General features: G+C 37.8%; 3 protein-coding genes across 7 annotated transcripts; 2 read left to right on the top strand and 1 right to left on the bottom strand.

The window, feature by feature from the left end:
- The first annotated feature begins 1,463 nt into the window (after nt 1–1,463).
- LOC116250878 (putative clathrin assembly protein At5g35200) lies at nt 1,464–14,039 on the top strand. Of its 3 annotated transcripts, XR_004171540.2 has the most exons (17): nt 1,464–1,735; nt 3,326–3,482; nt 3,577–3,646; nt 3,815–3,912; nt 5,752–5,893; nt 5,992–6,092; nt 9,506–9,589; nt 9,682–9,732; nt 9,883–9,948; nt 10,035–10,100; nt 10,207–10,287; nt 10,402–10,479; nt 12,515–12,700; nt 12,777–12,852; nt 12,929–13,041; nt 13,209–13,694; nt 13,767–14,039. XR_004171540.2 is itself a non-coding variant. In XM_031624850.2 (16 exons), exons 2-16 carry the CDS (start codon nt 3,381–3,383, stop codon nt 13,560–13,562), a joined length of 1,668 nt encoding a protein of 555 aa, XP_031480710.1. In that variant the 5' UTR covers nt 1,464–1,735; nt 3,355–3,380; the 3' UTR covers nt 13,563–14,039. The 3 variants fall into 3 exon arrangements, 2 of the variants coding, with proteins under 2 accessions (XP_031480710.1, XP_031480709.1); XM_031624850.2 differs by having other exon boundaries at nt 3,355–3,482; nt 13,209–14,039; XM_031624849.2 differs by having other exon boundaries at nt 13,209–14,039.
- A 659-nt stretch (nt 14,040–14,698) lies between these two features.
- LOC116249515 (protein SHORT HYPOCOTYL IN WHITE LIGHT 1-like) lies at nt 14,699–22,050 on the bottom strand. Of its 2 annotated transcripts, XM_031622628.2 has the most exons (5): nt 21,708–22,033; nt 21,357–21,566; nt 20,622–20,687; nt 15,208–15,369; nt 14,699–15,021 (listed from the first exon to the last, which is right to left on the bottom strand). In XM_031622628.2, the coding sequence occupies exons 1-4, from the start codon at nt 21,900–21,902 to the stop codon at nt 15,214–15,216; spliced, it is 627 nt and encodes a 208-aa protein (XP_031478488.1). In that variant the 5' UTR covers nt 21,903–22,033; the 3' UTR covers nt 14,699–15,021; nt 15,208–15,213. The 2 variants fall into 2 exon arrangements, with proteins under 2 accessions (XP_031478488.1, XP_031478489.1); XM_031622629.2 differs by lacking the exon at nt 20,622–20,687 and having other exon boundaries at nt 21,708–22,050.
- On the top strand, nt 16,449–20,614 carry LOC126409960 (uncharacterized). 2 transcript variants are annotated; one of them, XR_007572982.1, is made up of 2 exons: nt 16,449–18,918; nt 18,999–20,614. XR_007572982.1 is itself a non-coding variant. In XM_050077116.1 (2 exons), the coding sequence occupies exons 1-2, from the start codon at nt 16,731–16,733 to the stop codon at nt 17,697–17,699; spliced, it is 894 nt and encodes a 297-aa protein (XP_049933073.1). In that variant the 5' UTR covers nt 16,449–16,730; the 3' UTR covers nt 17,700–20,614. The 2 variants fall into 2 exon arrangements, 1 of the variants encoding a protein (XP_049933073.1); XM_050077116.1 differs by having other exon boundaries at nt 16,449–17,469; nt 17,545–20,614.
- Nucleotides 22,051–24,550: the final 2,500 nt, after the last annotated feature.

Below are 24,550 nucleotides of genomic sequence, written 5' to 3'. Positions count from 1 at the left end.
GCCGCTTGGCTTCATCTAGCACGGGGCCAACTTGCCTCGTTAAAATACGAGAAGACTGGCTAGGCTTTTATATTGACAGACAAAATGAAATAGGACGTGGAGGACATAAAAATTTAAAACTAGGAGACCCCACTTAGATAAAAGAACTTCATGGCAACTTACTATCATACTCTGTTATTCTATTTTCTGAGTTTTTTTTTCCTTGGTCTTCTTAGTCGTCATTTAAAAAAAAAAACAACTTATTAATGTACCAAAATAAACGGCAGCGTGCCACAACGTAATCTAATTCTAATTGTGGAAGTGTTTTCTGGAGATGTTCTTCTTCTTGTTTTTCCTTAGTAAAGCGTGCCCCTTAATAGCCATTGAATGACGTTAGCAAAGCTAACTGAAGCGAACAATTTCAGAGATAGAAGAAATTGAGGCAAGTGGCAGTTTCATCCCCAATCAAACGTACGAAAAACTATATAAACTTTCTATATCTTTCATCTTCCTGCTTGCAGTTGTCATTAAATTCAAACATAACACGGAATATAGATTTTCCAAAAATAAACTCACTTCCATTATAGCGATAGCATCTTGAATGGGTCACACGTATTTAAATTTTTTTAGTAGGGTATATACTTTTGCTTATAAACGTCTCGTAAGGGCCCCAATCTTACAATTATGGATTAACTCTTAAAGTTAAAAACTTGAAAAAGGTAACCATAGTCATTTTGTAGCTTTGCATGTGAATCAAAATTTTGAGAAGATAGAAAGAAGTAAAGTTTAAGTTCTTTAATAAGTCAAAACTTGTGGCTCTATAAGCTGCATCCTGCAAATGTAAAAGGGTGAACAGATTGATGCTTAAAAGTATGTTATCATTTTCAATATTTTGAAAATATACTTATTTTTTTATAATAACAAAAACATTCTTAAGTAGGATTACGTAGCACTACAGGATAAGATCAAAATTTCAGAAGTGAATATGTTTGTTGCTTCCGTAAAACTGAAATGCCTTCTAGTTAACAATTTTCTTTAAATTCAACCATTTAGAGACCTTGATACTACAAATCTGTTCTCGAGGCATACTATATTTGTCGAGGTTCTCGTTTTTTTTTTTTTAAGGCAAGAGAATGGTTTCCTTACACTAAACATGTTTACGGTAAAGAAGAATTGCTTATGGGATCAAATATTGGGTGCAAGCTAGAGTGGAAACCACAAGCACCCATGAAGTGGTTGGGATGCCTGGTTAAATGACGTCTCTTCGTAGTGTTCACATTTTCATCACTCGCGCTTATTTGTTAAAATTAAGAGTAAGATCCAGTGTTTTCAGAAAAATTTCATGTTACGAAAACCTCCCCCATACAAACAAACACGTCCTTTACGCCATTACCACGAGCTAAGTCAACCAACCTGATGGTAGAGGCTTGAATCAAACCCCAGGAAATCCAAACGCAAACATGGTTGAGTCAAAAGAGGGGGGAGGAAAGGCGGCAGTGATGGAAAAGACCACAGGAAAGGAAAGAGAAAGGAGAAGAAAAAAGGGTAACAACCAAGTAAAATATCGAGATATGGAGAAGCGTCTCTCCCCACCTTGTCAAAGACTCAAAATCGTCTCCCCCTCTTGGGGTCGCCTCGATACAGCCTCTGTTTCTTCAGAATAAACATAACCAACCGATTCTGTTTTCAGATTTTCTGAACCCAACTTGGAATTTGGAAGGAGAAGGCGTCCGTTCGTTGTGCTCGTCATTCGAAGGTGCCTTGTTTGGTTCTTCTCCTTGACTTGGTTTGCTGTTTCATTCTGATTTACTTGGTTTAGTTTTCTGTTGACATGGGCAAATTCCTTTGATATGCTTGTGGCTTTTTCTCCATTTCTGCTTTGGTGGGAGGTAGAGTGGCGATTGTGAATGCGCGTTGCAGCGGGAGACTGACCCGTTACGAAATTGGGTCGTCAATTTCCCGGTGGTAATTGGGACGTCAAGGGTAGATGTTAGGTATTGATGGCGTCTGAGGATTACCCATGGGTCTCTGAGACGAGTGAACTTGGCGATCTTATATGTTATTTGCTTAGGACGAACAGGCTGTTGTGAATTCATGGTCGACTGGGAAGAAAAAACTGGCCAATTCAGTTCCGTATAACGGTGAGCGTTAGTATTATATTTTTTCAGTAGTTGGAGGATTCTTTGAGTCGCAATTGATATGACGAAGCTAACTCATCCGATTGTGTCTAACGTGAGTTCCACTTCTTGTCTGGTAAATTATTTGCGGCACCGTGAAAGAGCTACGTATAGGCTATATATCTCTATATACCATTCGAAAGAGAAATATGATTCAGTTGCTGGAGTGAACGAAAGAAATGGTAACGTTATTATTTGGTTGCATGGTCGGTCTTCTAGCTGTTGGCAATTTGAGTCCCATGCGTGGCTATCATTTCTGGTTTTTCTTCGGGTGTATGAAAGGAATACCCCACTGCCTGAGTAAAGCCCGGGCCCCCTTCCCCTGCTCTTGGTGTTCAGCCAGGGCCTAGAGTGGGGAATGTGTACCTTAAACTCAATACACACTTCACCACATTGGCACAGAAGCATAATACCAATGAGATTTGAACTGACAACTGGATTCTCACCGGCCTACTAGCCCGGCAAGTTGTGCGATGCCCCTTTGTAACTGGTGGCTATCAGAAGATATAAGAGCACTAGCTGTCACTTATGGTAAAATGTTCGGTGCATGGACATGGAGTTTCTTGCTCTGCGAAACACCATCAACAATCATGTCTGCAATTTAATGCCATATAAAGTAAATGTAAAAATGGTTTGTTATTTTCTGCTACAGGGGATGTATTTCCCTTTTGAGTTTTGATTCTGAATAGGAATAGAATTTCCACAGCTGGAGTGTTCTTTGTTAGTGTGACAATCATGGTGATCTCTCTCTCTCTCTCTCTTTATATATATATATATATATATATATATATATATATATATAAAGAGAGAGAGAGAGAGAGAGAGAGAGAGAGAGGAATAATAAGATTGTAAGCAATAAACAGTTAACACATATATTTTTTGTTTGTACTCATAAGATACAGATTACTATACAAAAACAACCAAAATATTAACAAAAATGAGAGTCATGTCGAAGCCATGTCTCGCGCTCGCATCTGTGTCCAGCCACGTCGAGACAGGTACAATGCTGTTCCAGGACTGTCCATGTGTTGCACTTTACAGTTTACATTTTACACTATAATTTCACTTTACCCTGTATTCTTATTAGCACCCTTGTTTTGAAAAATATATTTGTGTAAAAAATAGTGGATGCCTCGCTAAATCTATTAAATATGTTTTATCTGGGACAGGTTTCAAAAATAACGATTTGTTTCAGCAGTTCATCATCTCACAAGATAAAAGGAAATGGCTGGAGTAGGTAATACACAGCAGAACTTCAGAAAAGCTCTAGGTGCTCTTAAGGATTCAACAAAAGTTGGACTAGCTAAAGTCAACAGTGACTACAAGGTAACCTTCTTTTGTTTTCCCCTGTGCCAATTTGACTTTTATAAATTAAACACCTGCATGCTGATGCCATATTGTGCTTAAATTGTATTTCAAGGAGCTGGATGTAGCTATAGTTAAGGCCACAAACCACGTCGAGCAGTTAGCAAAAGAAAAACATATCCGCAGTATGATCTTAATCTTCCCCTTGACTTTTTTCTCGTCAGCTGCACTATTTGACTCCACACTCCGTTGTTTGTTTATATGCATTTGAACTTTAGTTGCTTTCCTACAATAAAGATGGGCTCTTAATCGCAGCTTTTTGCTAAATGCAATTGTTTGGGGCCCTTGAGCAGCTATTTTTGAAGCTGTTTCTGCTGTGAGACCTCGGGCAGATGTTGCATACTGCATACATGCTCTTGCTAGACGGCTGGCCAAGACACACAACTGGGCAGTATGTTTAATGAGACTTATTGCCTTTTTATTGGTTTTTTATTTAAATGTTCTTCGTTTTCTTCTTCTTGATATTCTTCTTAAGTGGAAAAGTGTATGCTCTGAACCCATGAATACCTGGATAAGATGCAATGGTCCTACCTATTGTGTGATAGTAATCAAATTGTATTATTGAAGAATTAATTGATACCAATCTTCCATTTTATGTGCCTTCATGTTCTTGTTATGTTGTATGCTAGTTGACCAGCCACTGTTTTCCCATCTCAAGATCTGAAAGACATGAGGGATTCAACAGCTTATTTTATCTGCTCTACATCATAATCACCCGTTGGTTTCTGAGGTGTCCATGCAAACAAATTGTGTTGCAACTTCTAGGACAATAACAAATTTTTATTTGCTTTTCAGACAATCTTGTCACTGGTGATTCCAACACTTCGGAGTTTGGAGAACTGGAGCAATGTGGAGAAATTTAATAACTCACATATGAGCCAGTCTATATGGCCTGGATATGGTTATGAGGCATGGACTTTAGGTAGGGTAAAGAACAGGGATATAGGGATCTGAGGTAGGTACTCAGGTACTGATCAGCATTATTTTGTAATTCTACAGTCCATCAATCATTAAAAAATACAAAAAGGAGCCTCAGGTTTTGGAAGATAGCACATTACCATTCAACCTTTAGAATTTAACAAATAGGTGCTCAACTTTTGATAATCTATAAGAAGGTAAAAAAAAAACAAAATCTAGAATTATGTTTTTTAAGTAAAAATCTTCTACGAGTTAGCAAACATGTCAAGAAACCAAATTGACTTTTCATTATAAATATAGTATGATAACAGCTGTCATTTGAGCAGCTTGGTTTTCTTATGTGTCTAAGTTGAATTTACATTTGGAGAAGTATTAACTTTTATGTGTCTGTTGCCCACACCAATCTGGATAACTTATGCTATTTTTCTCAATACATGATGGCTTAAGTTACTGGATAAATCACAGAAAATCACTGTATGCAAAAGACATGAAATGATGAAACACAGCAAGAAGAAGAAAATGGCATATATGTAAAACATATAGAAGGCATGAAAACTTATGAGTATTTGAAATATAAATTCTTGAATTGACCAAGATGGTTTCTGTTGCAATGCTTCTTCTTGACCAAGCACAAAGTCTAGCATATAGGTTTATCACTGCCTACAAGTTAATTCTTCCCCGAGAAAGATGTGGTCCTAGCATTAATGGTCCAATATGGATGATGATCTTATGAGTGACCATACAATGAACCACATTTAATAATTTAATATTGCTTTAGTTGAAGCAAGTTCTAATACCATAATATTTTTGGAATATCACTGATACTCATGACTAAGATATTAGCGAAACAAATGGCTAACATTATTTTTTTAATCTTTGTGATTTGTGGGTTCCATTTGGAAAATGGATGCCTTTGCTTTTGCTTCACAGCCATAGATTAACTAGATTAAGGATATAGAATGTCTATCATGGTAAGGAAATCTGAGAGTGTAAGAACACCTGTAAATAAATGTGCCAATAACGTTCAAGCAATTTTCATTCAAAAAATATAGATCTATCTTACTCATAGTGAACATGAAATTGCTTTTATTTGAATTGCATTTGCTGAAATGGTTTGTAGGAAATGCTTTAATTTCGTAGTTCAAGCTCTATGTAGCAAGCCTCGTTTAGAGAATGGTCCACCTTGTCTATTTTCGTTTAACTACAATGAGTTTATTTTTTCTGGTATTTTTATTGGGACTTGGCCAGTAAAATTTATAATTGCTTCATATGAAAGAAATTTTGATTTTTTGTATAATAAATTTTCCTTTAGGTTGCACTGAAGACTCTGATTGTCATACACCGGTCCCTAAAAGAAGTTGATCCCACATTTCGTGAAGAACTCATCAACTATAGTAGGAGCAGAGGTCATATCCTGAACTTGTCTCATTTTAAAGATGACTCAAGCCCAAGTGGTAATCCTTTTCCCACCTGTTTCTGCAGTCTTTCATCTTGTAGAAGTGAATTTTATGTAAGGTTCTTATTTATTTGGTTGTTTTTTTGGGGTATTAAGCATGGGACTACTCTTCATGGGTTCGCACGTACGCACTGTATCTCGAAGAAAGATTGGAATGTTTTCGTATATTGAAGTATGATGTCGAAACAGAACGCTTGGTAAGCTGTTTCTATTTCTTTTTTTCCATGTTGTCTTGCTTTTACCTGTTTGTCTTATTTATCTATATTTGCAATGCAAATTCATTATTCTTGGGCCATATTTGTTTGCCTTAATGAGGCACTCTAACTGCATACTTTAATGTCAAGCCAGCTAGTAATTTCCTGCGTTTCACAGTAATGAAAAATTATTAAACATGCATTAATTAGTCAACGAGTCATTGGGTTGACACAGTAAGATTTCAGACTCTTTGACACTGATAGTTAGTATCCAAGCAAATTTGCAAGAAATAGTACACCACAACCATGCATTTATTAGTTTATATGTTGAGGATGGGTAAAGTTTTTGATGTTTATATGCTGTGTTATCAAAAGCAGTAGGTGGACCGTGGAGCCCAGATGGTGAGAGAGCCTAGGCACTTTAATCTGTACAAAAAAGAGAAAAATATATATAGAACTAAACTGAAACGCTATATATATATATATATATCATTCTGTTGCACCCTATTGGGGAGTGAGTGCAGCATCCAATTTGGTCAGTCTCACCTGCCTGTTTCTGTCCAAAAGAGGCCTGACCAGTGACCCTACTTGAGTCAACAGTGAGTTAGCTGTGGTCAACCGTAGCCAGTAGCCACAAATATTGTTCTTGGGAAAATATCAGCGAGGTTTTTCTCGGGTTTTTTCGGTGAAGCTATTTTTCTCAGGAAAATCTCAGCAATATTAAAAAGAAAAAAAAATGAACTTGAAGGTGTAAATCTTGCTTTTAGCTGCTCCTCTAGTGAATAGATAAAAGTTTAAGACTTGGGAAGCAATTTAAAGATTGATGGATTACCAGCCTTATAAAGTTATAACTTATAAGTCTATCTGAGTAGAAAACAAAGTCATTCGTATGTCCTTATCTCTAATCAATGTATGCATTCCATGTATCTGCAAAGTGCAGTAGGTGGAAGTGAAGGAAAATTGACAATGAAAAAAAAATAAAACTGCAAAAAATAAAACCTAAAAACTGAAAAAAATAAAACCTACCGCTGGATGCAGGTCTTCTTCTCACGTCTCCGAGTTCTTTGACTCTCTCAAGAGCAGCGATGATCAAGGGCCCTAAACCCTATCATGGAGGGAAAAAGGCTTAAAAGCTGTAATCCTCTTTCCCTTTTCCATTTTTGCCATTATATAGAAAAAAAAAAGAGTTCAAAACTGCCCTTCAAAATTTTTTCTTTACAAAAACTACCACTTTTAAAAATGAAATGGAGCATGTGCAGTTAAAGTTTTAAATTTTTTCAAAAAATACAAACAATGCCCCTGTTTGGCCGCAGGTTTAGACAGCGACAGAAAACGTGATACTTATTTTTTAGCGATATTTTGAAAATATTGCGATATTTTGAAAAGATTGCGATATTTTGCCATTTTATTGCTTTTCTTGTTTTTATCAAAAATATCACAATATTTTCAAAAATATCGCGATATTTGTGGCTAAGGATCAAACGTTGCTGGAGTCCAGTTTTATCCTCCAGTTGACTTATGAAAAAGAATGGCGATTTAGGGTTCGAAGTTCCACATTTTCCCCTTCCGTGCTTTGCCTTTCTCTCTCTCTCTCTCTCTCTTTCTGTCATACATCTCGGTGCCTTCAATGGAAACTGATGACTGGTGGATTGACTTTTCTGTTTTCTCTGTTTTCATCTTTTTTCTGTGCTCTGTATATTGTTCTTTATTCGGTAATCTGTTTGAGTGTGTGTTACTTTGTTATATAATCTGGTTTATAACCTACTCAGTGTCTTGTAATCTTTTAATCTGTTTTTTATTTTATTTTGATCTGCTAACTGTTAACCTATTTTAGCTGATATGTAGAATCTGTTTTACTTTATTATATAATCTGTTTTATATGTAATAATTGTTTTATCATATAGTCTGTTTTAATCTGTTCTACTTTTAATCTGTTTGTTGTGAACTGGCAACCTACTTTAGCTTACATATATAATATGTTTTACACTTTAACTTATCATATAATCTGTTTATATGCAATAATCTGTTTTTATGGTATAATTTGTTTTAATCTGTTTTACCCTTTGCTTTTTTTTTTTTTTGGTTGAACCTTTAATAGAATAATATTATGATAGTCTGTTTACAAAAATACATACATATATGGATACATGCATACATACATAGAGACTATGTTGTCAAAGGCATTAGGTGCCACCTATGTAGTTAATAGCCTTGGCGGGACTAGGCACATTAAGCGGTCCTTGCTAGAAAGGGAAACAATAAAGTGCAATATTAATTGTTAAAGTTAACAATGGAACTGAAGGACCTATAACTGTCAACTTATGACAATAAAACAATTCCAGTAAATATGACAGTAAAATGCACAATAGCGCAAGCATATTAAACATTTCATGACATGACAATTAACATAATTGGAAGTTTGAAAAAAAAAAATCAAATTTAATATATATATATCATCGGTCCACTCGCACCCATGTTCTTTTGGAAAACTTAGCACCCGCACCTGTGAGGATTCTGGCATAATTTCTACATAAGGGATAAGAGCAGGAGTCAAAAATGGAGTACCTTTGTTTTTGTTCATCTTTGGTCTTTACGAGTCTAACATGAACAGTGGTGTAAAATTCCTGGTTGCTGGATTTCGCTATTCAAGAAGACTTTTGAAGCATTGTTGTTTGAGGTGGAAGTCATTGTTGCGTTGTATTCTTAGACAAGTCTGGGTATTTTGGCTGCTTGTTCCTTAGCAAAGTACTCATTCCTATGTGACATGGGTATGGGTACAATACGGGTACAACGATTTTAGAAAACTTGGGTACGGGGGTACATCAGAGTGCATATGTAAATATATATATTATTTATATAATAATCCACTAAGTTCTCAAAAGTAAAGAAAAATGAGAGGAAAATGTAGAATCTTAGTGGAAGGGAAATATTAAAAAAAGGACAAAATCAAAAGTAAAGAAAAAATAAGTTTGAAAATATCATTTAAATGTTTTTAAGTCCAGCCGTACCCACTTACCCGTGTCGTGGTACCCACGTACCGACACGGGTACCTGGGAAACTCTCGCACACCTGTCACATAGACTGGCTCAGATTCTCACATGAATACACCAATTAGTATTGGTGAAAATTTAAAATTTTAGAGGAATCGGAGAAAATTTAGATGAGCTTTTAGATATAAATAAAATGGAAACATGATCCTCTAATGGCATCAATTGACTTGAAGTCTTGAACTCATCCAAGGCCGATAATTCCTGTTTGATCTTTGTCTTTAGCAAGTTCGGCTGATTGTTTGATCTTTGTATCTTTCCAATGAACAGAAGCTTTTATTTGCTTCCAACATCACATTCTCGTAAGAATTTGTCGTTGAGTACCTTGTGGCAATAACAGAAAAACTTGACATAATATGATGTCTGCAGAGCACTAGAGAACTAGAGACTGTTGAGTTGCTTGAGCAACTTCCAGCTATGCAGCAGCTTCTTTTCCGCCTTCTAGCCTGTCAGGTAATTATTTTGTTGTCTTGGTGGTCTTTATTCGTCGTCTCCTGCATAGTTACAAGAAGTATCTTATTAGTACTAAGATTTTGCTTTTGCAGCCAGAAGGTGCCGCTATGTACAATCATGTTATCCAATATGCACTTTCCTTGGTTAGTAAGAGACACTATTGTCTCAATTATAATATATATATATATATATATATATATATATATATATATATATATATATATATATATATATATATATATATATATATATATATATATATGTTCTGTTCTCTGCTGACCTTATTTGCACAGGTTGCGGGTGAAAGTATTAAACTTTACAATGCTATCAATGAAGGGACCCTTAATTTGGTTGACAAGGTAGCTGCCTGTATTTCTAAAACTTTTTCTCAGTTAAAAAAAAAAACATTTTTATGGTGAATAATGATCATCTGTTGTGTTCGCAGTTCTTTGAAATGCAGCGTCATGATGCCATTCGTGCACTTGAAATCTATAGGAAGGCAGGGCATCAGGTACATATAGTAAGATTTGTTATTATTATCATTTACCATGGTCTTTTGTTCATCTTTGCTTCTCCATCTTCATCTTTATGTGACATTCTTAATTTATCTGGTTCAGACGGAAAGGCTGGCTGAGTTTTATGAAGTTTGCAAAGGACTAGATCTAGGACGTACCCATAGGTTTCCAAAAATTGAACAGGTACGAAGTTGGTCAAATTTAAATACACAGGATTGTGGTCTAGTATTTGTGATAGTATTCAGATCACTATTCTTATGTTTTGTTTCCCATGCGCTGGTTATCCTATTTTTACAGCCTCCTTCATCATTTATCACAGCCATGGAGGAGTATATAAAAGAAGCACCACTGGCATTAGTGGTTCGTAAAGACATGGTATGTATGGTTTATCTGCACGCTGATAATATATCTGTAGGAACTTGTTTTATTAGTTGTACCACTAAATCATGGAGCAACCTTCTATTCAGCAGTATCTTTTGGTTCTTTTCCTGAAGTACTTTCTACAAAATTGCCTCTTATCATTGGATGGATTACTGGTATCGGAAAAGTCATAGATGCTTTGGATAGGTTAGCTATCGGCTCTTCCATCATGTGTATGCTATTCTAAAGATGAAAAAAGTGCACCTACGTTTTACTGGAACCCAGATAAAGAGGTAGTAATTGCATAACGCAATCGCGCCATGGGGGTTATATACCTTTCTTTTATCCTATACAAAATTCTTGCACTGCTGCTCAATTTTCTTTTCATTTTGGGGTAATGAAAAATTCATAAATGAACTGCACGTTTAATGTCTATGCTTTAATAGCTAATTTTTAGCCTATAATTTCATCAAGATGTTGTGAGCTGGTTATTTTTCTCCAACACTCTTAATAAGAAACTGGGTTCCTATGTTTCGTGATAGGAAGAAAGCTTGACAAGGCTTGAGGTTTATTTTGCTACGCTAGATACAGCAAAACCGAGGTCAGACTAAAATCTAGATACTTTTGACCTGTGATATGGCTCAAGGCATGCCCGTCAATCTTTTCTTCTACCTCCATGTAGTTTTTTGAGTTCAAGAGTCATTCTTTGAGATTGTTTTAGGTAACTTGGTTGAAGAAGTTCTTATCGGCTCATTTCGCATTTTATTTTATTTATTTTTACAAGGTTTGTGTGCCTATATCCGTTATCAATGCAAATCAGTATATCAGCTTCTGTTTTGCACTCTTTCTTATGTCTTTATGAGTCCTCTGCTCTCTTCTGTTATGCTACGGGCATGCTCACAGGATCATTGTGGCCTTTGAATCTCAACAACTGAACCTGTTCATAGCTGTCAGATTCCATTCAAGCGCATATGAATAGGAGAACCATCTGACCTTTGACTTGAAGTTCTTTCAAAAGTGTGAAGGGATTTGGGTGTCACTTGAACAATCTGATTTCAGACTTAGAGGCTTAAGAAGGTGCCAATGGAATTTTAATGTAGCTCAAACTTTATGCATTAAAGGGAGGGGGAGAGTTGAGCAAGGATAGCTGCAAAATAATAGCTGACACCTTATTGCTGCCTTTTGAGAAAATTGTCATTGATTACTTGGAAAATTTGTCCTAACCATATCGTGATAAAGTGTTTGATAAGCTGGATCTATCTGTTCTACATTATTGTTTAACAAATGAGTTTGCTCAAGTAGTTGATTTAGCAGAAAAATTTGTGCGCTGTAAGTCATTAAGCTCAACATCTCTTTGGATTATTCAGTTGTTATGATGCTCAAATTGCAAAAAGGCGATTGTGGCAAAAGGCTTGAATAGTGCCACCTTCACGCACTAAAGTGTTTGTTGTTCATATATCTTTAGCATGAAAAAGTTACATTGAATCTCCAAAGCACAGGAGCTAATTTGTCAAAAAAAAAAAGTGTAGAGAAACTTCCAATTAGAATTTGAAATATGCTTTAAGAATTAATATACACAAATAGATATAATGACACTTGGGCACAAAAGAACAAGGTTGGCTGATTACAATAAAATCCATCGCTCTGCAGCTACATTTGTTTACTTTCAACCGACTGCATGTAACTTCTGTAAGATGATGCACACAAATAGATATAATGACACTTGGGCACAAAAGAACAAGGTTGGCTGATTACAATAAAATCCATCGCTCTACAGCTACATTTGTTTACTTTCAACCGACTGCATGTAACTTCTATAAGTTGATGCACACGAATAGGTATAATGACACTTGGGCACAAAAGAACAAGGTTGACTGATTACAATAAAACCCATCGCTCTACAGCTACATTTGTTTACTTTCAACCAACTGCATGTAACTTCTATAAGATGATGCAGATCATTTTTGTATTTACTTTTTCAAGAATTTTCTGTTAGGCTCAGAGAAAGTATTTTCTTAGGCTTTTGCTTTCCATGGCATTCTTTTTTTAGGATGGCAGCTTCAAAGGTACTGCTGCTCCAAAGGTAGCCTTGGAGGCTCCAAAGGTCGTGAAGGAATTGGAGTATAGAAAAAGTGTAGATGCAGAAGAGAAGCCAGAACCACACCCACCACCTCCAGAGCCTGTCATTGCTGAACCTCCAAAAGTTGAAGCCTCTCCTCCACTCGTGGATCTCTTGGTATGCTTAACTCTAAGTTTGTCTACATTCTGGCTACTGTAATTATGCAAATGATATGTGCCGCTATCTGTACCAGGGGACAAGTGAAACAAGCAAGGAAGCATCAGAGCTTGATGAAAGAAATGCCTTGGCGCTTGCAATCGTTCCCTCTGGTGGATTTTCTAACCAAAAAGTTGTCTGTATATGCACATTTCATAAGATCTTGACTCATTGCTTATATGAGTGCAGAAAGCTCGTCAAATAGCCAGGCTGCCCCTGATCTCAGTAGTGGTGCAACTGGATGGGAGCTTGCACTTGTGAGTGCTCCGAGTTCTTATGAAAATGCTGCAACAGAGAAATTGGTAAAGATGATGCTTTAGTCTCCTTGTCTCCCTAATCGTTGGCCAACTAATGTGGTCTGCTGAATAAAATCTTTTTCTATAGTTTCTCTTTGGCTCTATTCAGATACTGGTGTACATGAAATTTCATCTGATGCAAGTACTTTGTGGTTCTCATGTTCAACTGTCAGGCTGGAGGGTTAGACAAACTTACGTTAGACAGCCTATATGACGATGCAATGACAAGAAGGGCTAGTCAGAATGGAAACTACCATTTTGGACAGGTCTCACCTAACCCGTTTGGGTATGCTCAGTCAACATATGACCCCTTTCATGCCTCTACCCAGATTGCTCCTCCAGCAGCTGTGCAGATGGCTGCATTGTCTTATCAGCAGCAGGTATTCATAGCACAACAGCAACAGCAGCAGCAGCTACAGCAGAACATGATGGGTCAACAGTATTCCAGCAATCCTTTTGGCAATCCTTATGGAGAGACGGGTGCTAATTCCTATCCACCTCATAATCCTTATACTGGGCTTCTTTGAAAGTTTACTTTTTCTCAGTTCATCGGTGAAAGGTGCAAGATGCAGCATTGGTTTGTGATTCACAATCGCATCACTTAGCATATGCTTTGCTGTCATGGTCTTTTGAAATGGATTATACTAGAAGTCGTCCAGGTAATTCATTCGTCTGCAATGATATCCGATTCGTAATGAAGCTAAGAGACTTCTGTAAATACAACTATGCAGGATATGTTGGGCTTTTGTTGATACACGGTAGAGATTCTCGGATGAATTTCTCAATAAGGCAGTATTTGATTTATCAGACATATAAGCAACAAATTAGTGATTGCTGGAAGGTTGCAAGCAGCTCTTTCTTGTCATTGTAGATGATGATTGAAGCGAAGTTGTTTTTTGACGCCAGTTTTGTACAAAGACCATTTTACAATATACGGTCATGGCTTCATGACGTCATACTTAGTGAAATCACCATATATTCTTATATCCTGGTAAAAGTTTACATGGTGTACTATCTTTTGTAACATAAAAACATGCAGGCTCTGAGGAACTTCAGAAATCAATGCCCACGAACTACTGATATTTGATAGATCAACAAAAGCCATTTGATTACTTGCTGTCCAGTCTGAAATTTCTGAAATTCATGGATTTAAGATTTAACTTTCTGATATTGGATCGAACCTTTTGTCAATATAAAAGTTAATTGTGAAACTTTAAGTTCTTTAATTTGATAAACCATAAAATTTAGTGCGGGTCCACCCCCCTCCCCCCGACAAACTATGCTAAATCATTGACCCCTTGCAATCAAGACCCCTAAAACTATACGAATGTGATTTAGAGGGACATTCTTACCACACTTTTTGGATTGAAGAATCTCGTGCGCATGCCTTCCGATCAGACATTTAGATGGTCAGCCGTCGCTTCAGTTCTCATACTCTCTCTCTCTCTCTCTCTCTCTCTCCACACACAAACGCAACGTTTTATATAAATCACCACCTGGAAACCATTTTGTTGAAAATCACAAGCGCATAATGCGTCGACGCACCCAACCTTTCTTCCTTCCGTTCAAAATGGTGACAAGGAATTGCGCTGAACTTTAATAACCAATAGTTTGCTATGAATAACTAAAAAGATTGATTCATACATTCAGAACCGTTATCGTGTGGTATGAAAAAGGCCAGAATACTCATTTATTTGATAAACCATATACCCACAAGGATAGATGGAGTAACATGGAATTGCGCTTAACAACAGATACTTTGCCACGAATGACTAAAAAGGTTGATTCGTACATTTAGAACATCGTGTGGCGTAACAAAGGACAGAACACTCATATTTATTGGATAAACAATATACCCACAAGGATAGAGTTGTCAAAAAATGCTCAGCTTTCTCGTAACTGACTCCGGTTGCAGTATGTTTTGCTCTCTCTCTCATAGGCGGAAAATTATGTTCTCGGTATTCTGCTCAGCATGTTTCTTGGAACCTGTGAAACAAATCAGAAAAACGGGCAATGACATACAGTGACGGGCAAAATCAGTCAGCTAGCTGATAGGGTGGTGTCTTCCATTTTGCTTCTCTTCGAATGCAAGTTCGTTGACTGAAGTCACTGAACCATACATGTAAGGAACCTCGAAGAGAGAAATATATACGGAGTTAACGATGCACATACATGGGGTTAAGTTGCAGGTTGTGCACCGCTCCATACACTGCCGTCGTCATCCATATCACCAAACTTACTCCTGCGATATTCCTGATGGTACATTAAAGCAGACCAAACACCTCGCGTGACCAGAATGCACACAAACACTATGCTTCCAAGTGTGCAGACAACCTGACGAACAAAGAGCAAGTAAACCATAAGAAGAACTAGAAGTCATGGGGCTTTTGGAGATTTAGAAAAGTAGCGAAGTGATATTGTCCCATAATGAAGAAGCGGAGTAGATAAACAAAATCTTTCTTGGTGTAATCTGATCCAATATATGTGAGCAACAGGTCTTTAAAGAGATTGACTGTTATCGTCAAGATTATAACAGCAGAGCAATATTCCAGGAAATAAAAAAACTACTGCAGACCATCTTCTCGACACCAAAAAATAAACTTTCCCATAAGAGAGTCATAACCAAGAGATTGGTTTTATAAATATTCAGTTGTATTGGGCACTGACAACATCAGACCGTAAAAAGCTTGAATCATTGGATGAAAGGCTGATTATATCAAAAAAATCATCTATGCATGTCAGCAGAAGCTTAGAAGTGAACTGAAGGTGAATAGCAAAAAAAAAAGCTTAGTGAAAATCTCTCCATTTCCACGGTTGAAAATGAGCTCATGGTGTAGGTAAGTATGTTGTTATAAGAAACATAAAACTTCATGCAGTTTCTACTACTGTGGTAGTCAATTTACTAGTCATCAAAAGCTCCGCTTAATTGACTAATGCAGCTCATTCGTAAACTATTTTGAAAACCACATAGTGATAGAAATCCATAACGTTACCTACTAATAACCACTCATTAGCTCAGATCTCCTACGATGTTAGAATACACAAATGAATGTGTCAAAAAAGTCCTGCTGGATGAACCTTAAAAGCCTAGGCTCTGAACTCATGATGAATATTTTATTAAACTAAATCCTATGGGTCAGTAGCCTACACATGCTCCAAGATTTAGCATAACAAATGAATCTGGGACCAGAGAATCGTGCTAGTTGAAGTTAACCCTAGCTTATGAACTCGTCATCAATGTTTTAATAAAAAAGTAGTAGGGTCCAATGTTATCCGTATCGTACGATACGGACGCGTATCGTACGATACACTGTTTAAATACGATACACGTACATACGTGCGATACACCCCCGTATCGCACGATACGGGGGTGAAATTAAAAAAGGGGCCCGAGGGCCCCTTTTTTTGCGTCTTATTTTGAAACGGACACTCCTCTCTCTCTCTCTTTTCTTGTTTCTCAACGCTGCTAGAGACGTGGGAGGGAGAGATTTTTTCCATTGCATCAAGATTTGCCGGTGAAGAAGCTTTCTTTCTAGTTGTGGGGAGTCTTGGGACGATGGGAAGCTTGGAGAAAGAGGGTTTTTTGGTTTTTAACACCAAGAAGGTAAGAAATAACTCATTTTTGCCGTTGAATCGTTCATTTGTCTTATTTCCTACATTTATTTGTATGTTTTTACTTGTTTTGTGAAGATATAATGTCGGATCCTGCATGGCAATGGTGTACAAGGGTGAATCCCAAAGATAGATTAAGAGTTAAGTGCAATTTTTGTAAGCAAATCATATCAGGAGGGATCTCTCACTTTAAACACCATATAGCTGGTACACACAGCGATGTAGCTCAATGCAATGGCTCCCAAGAGAACCCATTGCCAGCGTATGTAAAGCACCAGTGTCAGGAGCTTCTTGATGCAGTGAAAGCAAGTAGGATTGAAAAAGAAATGGAAGATGCAAAGGAAGGATATGGGGACCCACATGAAGAGGAAGAAAGTGAAGGTGAAGATGTTCAGCTTGAAGAAGAAGATGTTGGTGTCAGTTTGAGAACAGCTAAAGGGAAAGGCATCATGCGTGGAGGTGGTTCTTTTGCAACCAGAAAAAGAAGAGGTGCAAATATAAGTTCAGTTTCACGAGGGCGTGGCAGGAGTCATAGTGGTCGTACTGGTGGTGGTAGAGTACCTACTATGAGGTCGAGCAATATGTCTGGTTCGATCAAGAATTTTTTTCCCAACTATACTGCTGCTGGTGCTCAGCCTGAGATTCGTATAGCCATGCAATCAAAGGATATTATTGAAGCAGCAGATGAAACCATAGGAAGGTGGTTCTATGATGCATCCATTCCCTTCAATGCAGCAAACTCTTATCATTATCAGCCTATAGCAGATGCGATTGCTAGTGTAGGGCGAGGGTATAAAATGCCCTCTTTTCATAAATTGCGAGGTAAAATTCTCAACAATATAGTTAGAGACGTGAAGACATATTGTGATGAACTAAAACTGAGTTGGAAAGCTACAGGATGCAGTGTAATGGCAGATGGGTGGACAGACATCAAGAACAGAACATTGGTAAACTTCCTTGTATATTGCCCTCTTGGTACTATGTTCTTAAAATCTGTTGATTTGTCTGATACTCTTAAGACCGTTGATGTGTTGTTTGGGATTTTTTCATAAAGTTATAAAAGAAGTTGGGCCTGAAAATGTCGTACAAAATATCACTGATAATGCAACAAATTATAAAGCTGCAGGTGAAATGTTAGCAGCACGATATGGGACATTTTATTGAAGTTCATGTGTTGCTCACTGTGTAAATCTTATGCTTCAAGATCTTGGTGAAAGAGATGATATGAAGTTGACAGTTCATAGATGCCAAGAAATCACGAAGTTTATTTATAATCATGCTTATGTCTTGAATTTGATGAGGAAATTCACAAATGGGGCTGAATTGATTTGACCTACACAAACACGGTTTGCTACAAATGTTTTGACTGTGCAGGGTATAGTCAAGCAAAGAACTTCTCTCAAGCAGATGTTTTCAAGTGATGATTGGGCTGCATATCCACATGCCTATAAAAGAAAGGCTACGACATTTGTGGATACCATCTTCGATGCTGACTTCTGGGAATCATGTGTGCACTTATTGAAGATTTGTGTACCTCTAGTGAAAGTCCTCAGATTAGTTGATAGTGAAGATAGACCTTCTATTGGATATTTATATAAGTCTATGGACAGAGCCAAGGAGGCCATTAGAGATAACATGAAGGGGAAAAAGAAGTTGTACATGCCTATATGGAAGATTATAGATGAAAGGTGGTCTGGACAACTTCATCGCCCACTTCATGCAGCAACCTACTACCTAAATCCTGCTATTAGATATCTTCCCACTTTTAAGAAGGACAGAGAGGTCGAGTATGGCATGTTGGATTGTATTGATGTATTAGTAAGTGATAGTAAAGAACAAGACGTTATCCATATGTCGATCAACAAATATGATACGTTTTCTGGTACCATGGCGAGAGACACAGAAGTTCGATGCATAACAACTATGCGTCCAGGTATTGGAAAAAGAGACTTTATACTTCTTTTTTTGTTGTTTAGCTTTTATGCTACCGTCTCACATATTTATTCTGACAACATTTTTACTACATATTTATTCTGACAACATTTTTACTTTCCATTTGTTATTAGATTTGTGGTGGGAAAGGTTTGGGCCTCATTGCCCAGAATTAATGAAGCTTGCAATTAGAATCCTCAGCCAAACATGTAGTGCAACTGGATGTGAAAGAAATTGGAGTGTATTTCAACACATCCACAGTAAGAAGAGGAATAGGCTGGAACATAAAAGGTTGAATGACCTTGTTTACGTTCGTTATAATATGAAGTTGAGACAAAGGTAAACATTTGTTATACAAAATAGCAAATTCTAATATATATTTTAATCTCTAACAATTTGTTAAATTTTTCTCTTGTTAGGCAACTAGAAACAACATCTACGAGGAAGCATCACAATCAATATGATCCTATCTTCATTGACCATTTTGATATATTAGATTCTTGGGTTGAAGAAGAACCATCTGCAATACTTGATGAAGACGATCTTGATTTTTTTAACGTTGAAGGAGCAGCAGAGATTATTGATGAAGGAGAGGCTGGGGGGAGCAATGGAATGTTGGTGACATTCCATTTGAAACAGAGGGGATAGAAGAAGCAGTTAACGAAGAAGCATTTAACATTACTAGGGTCAGCTTACCCACAACCTAAGATCTGGCATCTGCAGACAACTTCATCTGTCTAATTTCATACAAGAGTGAAATACCTAGCTACTGTGTAGATAAGATGTACAGCACTGGTAGAGATAGTCAGTTTATCCAGGCTGACAGGGATAACTAAACAAATTGTTTCACTTCCATGCACCCCAAAAGTATAGATATATAGTCAACCACTATAACTGTATTCGTTCATAATAGTGCAGACTGAAAAAAGTGCTTACAAAATTTACCAAGAATACACTTGGAAATTTAAAACATAAAGTGGATTCTAGTTTCCAAGCTTTAGCTTTTATTAATGACAATTAGCAGCAAGTTGTACCATGAGCTTATTTCAGTCATTGACCTGCACAAGCGTTCTTGTGTCTCACTAAATTGAACATCTATCCCACCAAACCCATATGTATATGCATGCATTCATGCACAAGCATGCAGTGCATTGCAAGCTCGGCCATGGATTGGAGGCTAGCTCAATAGGGCTATCCCTGATCCAGTTGAGCCACAGAGGCCTCAAGTACACCTAAGGTGCATCACCATTTCAGCTTTGGTCATTCCTGAATGGAAAGACAAAAGTTTATGAAGATAAGAAAGAAGAAAAAGAAAATTGATATCTAATTAATATAGTATATTGGATTAGCATATCAAATACATAAATTGATAACCTGCATTCTTAAGTAGCAGCTGCCGTAGTTTGTTGTCAAATTGAACACAAAAGTGGCAGAAATCCACTGAGCAACCAATAAATGGGACCAAATCCAGATGCAACTATAAGCATGTCTCTCAGTTACACTATTCACTTGATTTTGTGGATTAACCCAGCCATATTCTAACTAGGTTTTCGACTTTTACTGTATATTTTATGGCACTGCATTGCCTTCTTTGTACTCAAGTCTTGAAGCTTTCGAACCGCATCATGGAAGATCCATTACAGGTCAATACAGGGGATGAGGGATAAGGCAATAGAGTATCATTTTTACCTTTTCATGTATTCTATCCCCAATGGTAAAGTAAAACAGGTTAAGGTGTCTCACATGATGTGAGGGGCAGTCTATCTGCTTGATCATCACTTCATATATTAGTCTTAATGTACAATGACAAAAAAAGTTATTGTGTTACATGTCCTTTAAGTGCATTCACATGTCAAAAGATTTCGCAGACTCAACTATTCCAACTGTATTCAACAGCAAGGATAAGTTCAAATAGATGTCTCCAGTCATTAAACAAATGGTTCATTAAGTGCTTATAGCAAGCGAACTATAGGTATACAGTTTATTGTATTTTCCTTTTTAAGTTTTTGATAAATAAACAGTACTCTGCAGTGCAGTATTACCTGAAGCAATGCCTTCAAAATCCAAAGAAAAGTTAACATAATTGTACCATTAACAGAAAATTGAACCTGTGAAAGGGCATAAAACATCCATTAGGGTACATAATAAACTGAAAGCTTATGAGAACACACTTATCTACCAAATATAAAATTTACTAAGATAAGAAAATCAGATTCCGTATGAGCTCTTAGCAGGAAGGGCTCTGGAAAGATAGACATTGTCTCTATTACTCTAAACGTAACTCTACCACCAACTCTGTACTTTTGAATAGAGCTGATCTAAATGTAACTCATTCAAAAGGCAAAAATTCTGATTGCTGTTAGTGTAAATATTGCTCCGAAAGTGTAGGTAAAAGTAAAATAAACGCCCTTCCGGAAGCACCCTTAAACAATCTCGTCCCATAGGCATTCAACCCAAACAAACTCAATTTGATCCATGTCCGTCCACATTAGTTACCCAACCTTCTCATTACCTATCTGACCAAACAATTCAGTTTGAATTTTCTATAAAACTACAGAGTTACGAAGTCGGGATGTGCAATTGATGTATAATATAGCCAAAAAAGGCATCACTGATGCTTTTCCCTGGTAGAAGCACGGCAGAAGCAAGAACAAATATACAACGACCCGAGCTTACGGGTCAATCTAGAGTGTCCTCATTTAATTGGAACGCAATCAAATGCGGAAACTACCATGCCTGAGATATGATCAATCAGACCAAATGAAGTAGAAGCTGACCAATTTCGATGGGATCGAACGAGGCAACATCGACCTCACCGCCTTCCTCGCCCTCCGCGACACCTTCCGGAAGACGTTTTGCACAAACTGCACCAGGAGGTCGAGGCTCCTGTCCTCCTCTTCGTCCTCGTCCTCTCCGTCGTCTTCGACTTCCTCCCCGACGTCGAACCTGTCGAAGCCCCCTCTACCACCGAAAGAAAGTCCATCCTCCTGCTTAAAATTTTCACAGATGATTGAATGCCACTCTGCAAATTCAAACATGAAACTTCTCTCTTAAAAAGGAGAAGGAAAAGGAAGAACCAGTTCACAGACAGGAAGCGGAGGAATCCCCCGCTAGAATTGGCTTCCTACTTGGGAATAACCGGAGATCCTTCTAGACGCTTCGAGGGGGAGCAGATAGCGTGGCCGCGCAATTGGGTGTTTGAAAACCAGCCCAGAGATTGAATAGGATGAGGAAGAGGAGGGAGAGGAAGGCGAAGAAAGAGGGATTGGAGAGGGACGCAGGTTGGTCGGATTCCATTGGAGAAGGACATGAGTAGCTGCCATTTTCGCCCTCACGCGAACACTTTGCTCTCTTCTCAACCTTTTTAACTTTTAATCTCAAAAATAAGTCCCACGTCTTCTGCTCTACGCTTAATTTTCATTGGCAACTGTTTTCATACGTGCCTCATTTTGCCACCATCCACGACGGCCGAAGGCCTGGTCGGAAGCGGTAGGACGGAGCGTGACTAGCAGTTGGCCAATCCGATTACCATTCAACAGGTTTATGTTTTAGTTGTTTTGTGAGGTTAGTCTTAGCAAGGAGCGTCGAGAGCAGTAGGCCGCAGCATTGTGCTTGGATAAGGATGGGCACAAGCTCAAGAAGGGAGCTGCAGGGTCGGCCACTAGCACCTATATGAGTAGAGTCAAGTGCACGTGAGTGAGTTGAACTATTTTGGCACCTTGGCATGGTTCAGGGTTCGACATTTATAGAATTCTTGGGCATTACTTATATGGCTGCAGTGGGAGGAGCGGGTGGAGCAGGTAAGGTCGAAAAAAATAAGACGGGGTCCGGATCCATAGTGAGAGCGGGCATTCCAGGCGTCCTTTTTACTTATGTTTATTTACTCTTATGTACCGTCTCGGTTTGACACGTTCTTTGATTCGGTTTGCTTTTATCTCGTCTCGGGGTTAAAACAGAGACTCTTATGTATATAAGTCATGTAATTAAGGTTTTTCTTTTACGCTTAATGATGTTTATGCAATGAGAAGTTGATTGTCATTCTCTTTCCTTCCCTGCGTGGGATCCCTCTTGCACTCGTCCTCCACCGGCGACGGTCGGAAAACTCTTCTCCAATCCTTGACCAGCGACGGCTGGTGTCTTTCTTTGATCCGACGGCATCAACCCTCCTCCCGTCCTCAATACTCTTTTCTTCTTCTCTCCAATCGGCCAAAGGAATCCACAGTTTAAGATTGCGAGGGACTACTTCCAGCCGTCCAAGTGATCAAGAGCCTACGCTTCACCCCAGCCAACACGAAGAAGTGCTTCACGGTGCATTCCTTCGCATACCCACGAAGGTTTAGAGGCCGGAGAAGGGCCCAGGAAGGCTGCAGCGAAGGAGCACGCTAGTAGATCTGGTGTTCAACTTCCAAAGTAGTAGCACAACCATCTACCGATGAACGCACATGTGCCTCCTATGTTCATGTGATAGAAGGAAAAGTTATGGCAGATCACAAAGCTGAGATCAATCCGCTCTGTTGAGCGTGATCTTGGATAGCGATAGCGCCTCCGCAAGCTTCGTCTTAATTCTATAAATTTAGAATTGTTCCATCAGCATTTATTTTTTAATACGATAATTACTTTTTCATTTTTGTAAAAGAAAAGGAAAAAGTATAGAGCAATGTGGCCAGTGGCTGGCAACACCTTTTAACAGTTGTCAAAAGAAGAAGCCACGTGAAAAAAAATCATCCAGATTGTTTTCTGAATTATAGTTAAATAATAATCACCAAACTGGAAAACTCTCTACCAGTACCGTAAATGGCTCCCAAGCTCCAGTCTGCAGTTCTTTCAAACATCTTATTGAAAATTAACTGCATTATTTGAACAGCAGAACGTTTGTAAAATGCATGCATGAAGACTTGAAGAAATTTGAAATCTGCATAAGATTTTACTTGTTTAAAGATTGGCCTTAAAATTTATACAGAATTCTACCTGCTCAACAAAGTCTTACGGTTTTCTTTTAAACGTAGTCTTAACGGTTTTCTTTTAAACGTATGACTTTCAATGTTCTGCACTTTTGCATGGTTAGATTTATCAAAAGATAATCTGAAATAAGCGAAATAACCGCATACCTTAAGTGCCTTACAAAAGTGGATGGCGAGATTCTGCCCACTTATGTTGTCATGCAGAGATTGTGAAAGATTAGGTCCTTTTTCTTTTCCTCGTTGAGAGATGATGGGAAGGCTTGCACGAACACCATTCTTCAGACCCGAGATTTAAAGGGTCCTCGCCAAAGGTATGACTTTAATGGGGACAAACACTTTTTCCTACCGCTCCTAAAAAGAGAAAGAATTGATATTTTACATGAATGTTAAGGATTGATTTAGTATTATTAGATCAAGTTCTTCTGTATATGGTGAATTTAGAACAGCTTGATATATGAAGGGCTCCTTTTCGCAATGGGAATACTAAACGCACTATTTGTACCTGTCTCAAGCTTTGAAACAGGTTCATAGAATATTGTAATTAAGAGTCAAGGATTCTTCTCCAATCTTTGAGGCAGATTCATAAAACAATATATTACTGTTTCTATTGTCAAACAACAGGTTTTCATTATTATTATTATTATTGTGAATCTAAAGGATATAAACAGCAGAATCCATGAAATCCGATCCTCAACCAGCCAAACTATGTTTTCAAGATAATGATCAGGAAAAACTTCATGGCGTCTTGTAACGACCACACAAGCAATGAAGCACCTTCATTCATGTAACAACCGTACCTTATGATCATTTCAAATGAGCGATTTGATACAAAAAAGGGCATGTGGTGGTCAACTGTGACTTGCTCTAGTTGAGAGTCAAGCAATAAAACGAGCTTAGGGCTCCAGCAAAATTTTCATTCATAAGAAATATGAACTGTTTCTTTCAACCTTGAAGCTCGAGACTAGCTACCCTTGCAGAAAGTTGATTAACTTGTTAGAAACCTAAATTGC

The sequence above is a fragment of the Nymphaea colorata genome, chromosome 3, assembly GCF_008831285.2.
Source record: "Nymphaea colorata isolate Beijing-Zhang1983 chromosome 3, ASM883128v2, whole genome shotgun sequence".
NCBI classification, from domain to species: Eukaryota; Viridiplantae; Streptophyta; class Magnoliopsida; order Nymphaeales; family Nymphaeaceae; genus Nymphaea; species Nymphaea colorata.
Note: the sequence above shows the minus strand (reverse complement) of the source record. Positions and strands in the feature narration are given on the sequence as shown.